General features: G+C 41.6%; 1 protein-coding gene across 1 annotated transcript; it reads left to right on the plus strand.

Moving 5' to 3' along the window:
• Positions 1 to 3,327: 3,327 nt before the first annotated feature.
• On the plus strand, positions 3,328 to 5,658 carry dlx3b (distal-less homeobox 3b). Its single transcript, XM_012817351.2, has 3 exons — positions 3,328 to 3,664; positions 4,886 to 5,070; positions 5,302 to 5,658. Exons 1-3 carry the CDS (start codon positions 3,328 to 3,330, stop codon positions 5,611 to 5,613), a joined length of 834 nt encoding a protein of 277 aa, XP_012672805.2. The 3' UTR covers positions 5,614 to 5,658.
• The last annotated feature ends 428 nt before the right edge of the window (positions 5,659 to 6,086 follow it).

Below are 6,086 nucleotides of genomic sequence, written 5' to 3' on the forward strand. Positions count from 1 at the left end.
TATTTAATTTAATTCTGCGTTTTTAATTTAATTTATTGTGTGATAATAATATTCCAATCACAAAAGAAAATAATAACAGATTGAAATGAACAGATTGTTCAAGTAGCACGACACAGACACGTCGCATGCGTGAACGTTGACGTTTCCTGACGATTGAAGGAGAAAGAGAGCTAGTGCACTGTCAAAGTCAAGCGGTAGTATCAACAAATTCACAATAATGGATCGGTTTTTGATACCCAAAATTCCACGAGTAGAAGAATCATGTGACGTTGAAGAAGAAGAAGAAATGCAAGGGGTATCTGAATCTGATTTAGAAGAAGAGGAACGTCGTAGTCAAAGAGATCAACCCTATGCTACACCTCTACTGAGGGTGCTAGCCATGCTACGCCTGGTCTGCTGGCTTGCCCGGATTTTGCTTTTCCAGCATAGTTTTGTTTGCATTTTTGCCTGTTCTTTAAGAGTTGTATTGTACAATGATACAATGATCTAGCTCTGATTATTGTGGTTTTGAGTGCCTACTGTTTTGTTTCATTCACTTTTAAAAGGGGCCTGCATCTTTACACCGTTTAAGATTTAAGGTGGAACGGTCTTGTTAGCTGTGTAACATTAATGAATGCGGTCTCTTTTTGGGATTTTTATGGATCCGCCTTAAAAAATCAGAGATTCTAGCCTAGGACGAGCAGTCTGTCTGTGCTAGCCAGGTATACATAAGCTTCTATGTTTTTATTGATTGTGACCTGAAATAATATATACTTTTTGAAAGCATTTCTGACTCTTTGACTGTTTTAGTTCATTCTATCTGCTATTCTAATTTGCCCTCTTTAGTTTAGAATGTATTGAACTATTTATGTTTAGTTTAATTTGTCAGACATGGTAGTGGTGACCTGGTGGTCATCTGGCGCCAACTTTAACCCCCACTGAAGTAAGTGAAGTATTTGGGATTGCGGAATCTATAACATGCTGCATGCATTTTGTCAGTGACCGTCGCAGAGGAACACGGCTATGTGCGTGTCCGTCGGAAGCAGCCTAATGATAATAATAATACGATCGATGTATGGCGCTTTTCATGGACCATAAAGACGCTTCAGAGAGCAAACATGTAAACAGATATGACGATATGGTGGGGAGGTGTTGTAGTAGAGAACCATGTGACACATATGCTATCACCCTAATTTCATAGCACCCTCGGTAAAACGCTGAGCACCCCCATAGCACCTGCAGAAAAAAATCTCTGGCGCCGCCACTGAGTGTAAATGCCACTAATCTACTCTCTGTCTCGGTTCAAAGGTTTCTGACAAGCTACCCCCTGACACCTTTAGGGCTTTCTTCTCATTTGGCATGATTATGACCCTGATTATGTTTCTAGTTCGATTTCCTACATTTCATAAGTTGTCCGTTTGTTTTTATTTTTAGCGCCCAAACAGGAAGCGCTAGAATGCTGTCACAGTACTTTCAATTTAACCTCAGAATTTGGCTACATTATCACTGCTGGTCTAAGATATTTGTACTTGTCACAATAAATACATTGAAATTGACCGTTCAAGGTTGCAGTCTTTGACACTATACTTTTTGTGAAAATTCAGCAGATTTCTCCTCATGTAACCCTTTCTGTGTGTGTATGCTCAAAAAACACAAGTCTGTAAATGAGAAACAAATAAAGTGACCCAGGATAGAAGAGAGGGGTGTGTTGGCTGTTGATCTCAAATGTCAACACATTTTCGCGAGAATCGCGGACCTAACTTTTACACCTTTAAAAAAAGGAATAGAACAGCCAGCAAATGTTAACATTTACAACATACTGAACATAGTTACCAACATTTACTATAAAACACCTACATTCTTCTTCATTATGAAGAACATCGATCATCTCATTATCTGTGTCACGACCATTTGGAGATCTGCACACGTGATTATGGGTAGATTTGACCAACAAAAATGAGGAGAACCGATAAGGCCTCCAACATATTTGAATGTATTCATTTCAGGTCTGCAGTCCAACGTTAGATGGCAGCAGAGTACTAAGCACAATATGTGTGACCTCGGCAGACCGGCCCGTTCTTCATTTTCACTCATACAATTCTGTTGCATCGCACCAGTGTGGTAAAATACGAAGCTGGCGTGACTTTTAGGCTGATAATGTGTTTTGGTTGTCAATTTGAACTCATTCCCAAATCTTGAGTCTACATATTTTACCTTAAATTAAAAAAAACATAAGTGCTTCACTTGAGAATCAACAGGCTTGACGATCAACTTTTGCTAGTAAGGGTGGTAGAAAACCATGTATCATCATTAATCAGAATCTGACCATTTTTGTGCAGTCAAGGTGTGTATCAAACAGGTAGACATGGCTCGCTGCTTGTTCCAACGGACATAGGTGAAGTCATGACATTTAGGCTGGTTTGCGACTGTTCTCCGATGACATTTTCCCTCTCTCTCTCTCTGTCCGTCTCTTCGACATTCAAAGTGCCCATTAGCAGGTCACAAGCTCACGAGCTTAAAAACGGACTCTAAAAAGAAAGGGTCACTCGCCCGGGGGTAAGACGCCGCCGGTGCCACGCCTTGCCATAATGAAGAGGCAGCACAAAGGAATCCCCCAGGGGCGATCTGGGGGTTGATGTTCTTATCGAATCAATCTCATTCTCAACACAGACCACAGATTGTATAATAATGGAACCTGGCTATGGGTATTCAAATGCCGCTGTCAGCCCGTCTACAGGTCTCTGCTGTCCGGCTAAACTGCCGCCTGTAAGATGTTAGGATAGCTAAGATAACACGTTCAGATTTTACGCGTAGAGAGATATCACATTTAAAGTAATGGACGTTTTTATATCAGTTTACTGTCCTTCATAACTACGTCTATTAATTTTCCATAAGACACAGATCTATGTTAATGTGGATACAACCATCAGGGTTTAACTATTACCCCCCCCCCCCCCCCATCAAAAAAACAAGTAACCTGTAAAACACTATCTAGACTTAAGACGGGAGACACGGCAAGAGACTCGCTAAACGCTAGGTGGTGAGTGTGCCCCAACCAAGCGCCTTTTCGCCTTGAGGGCAAGGCAGAAAAAAGGACTGCGCAGAGCCAATGGGAGCGCAGCAGGCTATCCACCCGACTGTCCTATAATTTGGAGTTTCGCGAAGTTGGGATATGCCATTGCCGAAGTGCTTCAACCAGGACAGATCGTGCACAGGAGTGTGTCTACCGATTTTCTTAACAGAGCGACAACTGCAGTTTTATTTTGCCGTTCCGATTTTCTCACTACAGTTTTACCGGCACACAAGGAGTTTACCGTGGAAGGGTTTTTTTCTCGTGGTCTACCACCCATGATGAGTGGACCGATTTACGACAAGAAAATTCCCGGTATTTTAACTGACCTCCCGGGCTCTATGAGTTGCCATCCGACATCCAAGGACTCCCCGACTCTCCCTGAGTCGTCAGCCACGGACATGGGTTATTACAGCGGGCAGACAGCCCACAGCCACCATGAATACTACCAGAGTCAACCCTATGCTCAGTCTATGAACTCCTATCACCAATTTAATCTGAGTGGAATGGGGACCACGGGGGCCTACCCGACGAAAACAGAATACCCTTACGGCAACTCATACCGACAGTATGGACACTATAACAGAGACTTGCAGACTCCACCTCAAACTGCAGGTAAGATATATTTTTATTAAAATTTTATCCGCTCTCTTGATTCACTAAACTACTAAATTGTCGAGTTCAAAACATCTTTATTTTCTATGCGTCTGAGAGTGGAGACGCATACAATACGTGTTAGTAGTATGCAGCTCATTTCTGATTCGCAAGAAGTTTACTACATATTTCATTACGTGAAATAATGTTAGTATAGTTGTGCTTTTTGTTTTTCAATGAGGATTTCGATATTGTGACAAGCCTCAAAAATTTGAGGTCTACCTCTTGAAGCGATGATATTCACCAGTTTCGGTAGGGCCTATACCTTCACAATAAAATGCAAAGGCTAAATACAGCTTCAATAAAGTTTCATGTTGCTTTTAAAATTATGAACACTCACAAATGAATCTGCTTATTCTTTAAAAAAACATAGGAGTAGATTCAGTCACAAAACGTATTATTTTATGTTACTCAGGTTTTATAGAATATTTTCACTCAACGCATGCCGTTATCTCGCCAGGAGATAATCTGGCAAACTGATATGTATTTATTTTCTATCATGTATCCACTCCACTGATAGTGCCCTACAGAGCATTCTGTTGTCAAGGTTGACTTATGGTTTTAATCGCACGTTTCGACCGGCAGTAAAACCATTACGATGTTTTTTAATGGCAATAAAACGATAATGAATCGCAGGTGCTTAGCTGACAGTGTTTTCAATATTACATATACTGTCGGAGGCCTTTAAACTAGAGCTGCTGGCAATTATTCAGTGTTACAATTTACCTCTGTTGATATTAGGCGACTATCTGCATTTGATGATGTTGATCTATTAAAGTAAGAACACTTATTAGAAATATAAAGACAACGATAAGCGCATTTTAGTTAACAATTACCATCATTGTTGCCCGTAAATACAATAGCTAAAAAGGATAAATAATGAGAAATAAGTAGGCTATTCACAGTAATTGGAAAGGAACTTGATATCACAGGTGTTGTAAAGAGGTAAATATAACTTTAAAGTAAATAAAGGGTTGCTTGTCTTAGTACCTCTGTATAATGGACCAGTTAGTTTTATGATTTTCATTTTTTGTTGAAACGATAAGATGTTTGAGGTTTAAAAAAAGGCCAACTCGAGATGGATAGAATATGGTTGGACTTAGGCTACTGGAGTTACTAGTCTGTTGTACGCCTGCTTGATACGTCTTCGGAGAGCTAATTTGTGAAACTTTGACTTTTCAGTGAAGGAAGAGGAAGAAACAGAGGTTCGGATGGTCAACGGCAAACCGAAGAAGATCCGCAAGCCGAGGACCATCTACTCCAGCTACCAGCTCGCGGCCCTACAGAGACGGTTCCAGAAGGCGCAGTATCTCGCGCTGCCTGAGAGGGCGGAGTTGGCGGCGCAGCTCGGTCTGACTCAAACACAGGTAAGCTCAGCAAACAAACAAGTAACAAGCAAGCAAAACAAGTAACTTGCTTATATTCTTTATATTATTTGTATACTGCTCAATTAATATTTGATAGTTTGTCTATTTCCAAATGGTAATTCAGTCAAAAAGGAGACTGAAAGCATTGTTTCATTGTAAGTGAAAAAGATATATCTGTGGTTTGCCTATTTGTAACTGTTTCTAAATATTTTTCTTCACATTGTTGTTTAGGTAAAAATTTGGTTCCAGAACCGGAGATCCAAGTTCAAGAAGTTGTACAAGAACGGAGAAGTTCCTTTGGACCATAGCCCAAATGCCAGCGACTCCATGGCCTGTAATTCTCCGCCATCCCCTGCCCTATGGGACAATAACGCTCACGCCAACCCGGTGGGCCGGGGACAAGTGCCGCAGCCTCCCCTCAGCTCGACGCCCCCCTACCTGGAAGAATACAACAACCACTGGTACCAGCAGGGCACGCACTTACAGCACCCAGGATCGGTGCATCATCAAGCCGCGCAACACAGCGTCGGGGCAGTGTACTAGCAGACTTACGCCGTAAGATTTATAGTTAAAGAAAGAGACTTTTAACCACGCACGCAGGCACACACACACACACACACACACACATACACACACACACAGTCTGCCCACCCACCCACTCCCTCTCTCACACATACACACACACACACACGTGCGTGCGGGTGATGTGCTAGTTTTGAAAGACTGTTCATAAATAAGCTGTCCTCGGGAAAATTACAAGCGTGAGTGGGCTTAAGTGCCTTGAACGCGCCTGGCCGTGACGCACCACGGCCTCTCAAGTGGGCTCTCGATGCTCCATACGAGGTGTCGGCTGTTTTGTAATATTTAAAAAGAAGAATGCCGTGGTTTTAAATTATTATATTTTATCGATCCTGTTTTATTCATTGTATTTTGTTAGATATGCAATCATGTTCGGTTTTCGACAAATCTAAAGAATTTAATAAATGCAAAATTGTGTTGTTGTCCCACACATGGCT

The sequence above is a fragment of the Clupea harengus genome, chromosome 23, assembly GCF_900700415.2.
Source record: "Clupea harengus chromosome 23, Ch_v2.0.2, whole genome shotgun sequence".
In the NCBI taxonomy this organism is placed as follows: Eukaryota; Metazoa; Chordata; class Actinopteri; order Clupeiformes; family Clupeidae; genus Clupea; species Clupea harengus.

Coding starts and splice junctions, on each gene's coding strand:
- dlx3b (XM_012817351.2), top strand. CDS start 3,328: ATGATGAGTGGACCGATTTACGACAAGAAAATTCCCGGTATTTTAACT. Junction 3,665..4,885: donor GACTCCACCTCAAACTGCAG/GTAAGATATATT, acceptor TTGACTTTTCAG/TGAAGGAAGAGGAAGAAACA. Junction 5,071..5,301: donor TCGGTCTGACTCAAACACAG/GTAAGCTCAGCA, acceptor ATTGTTGTTTAG/GTAAAAATTTGGTTCCAGAA.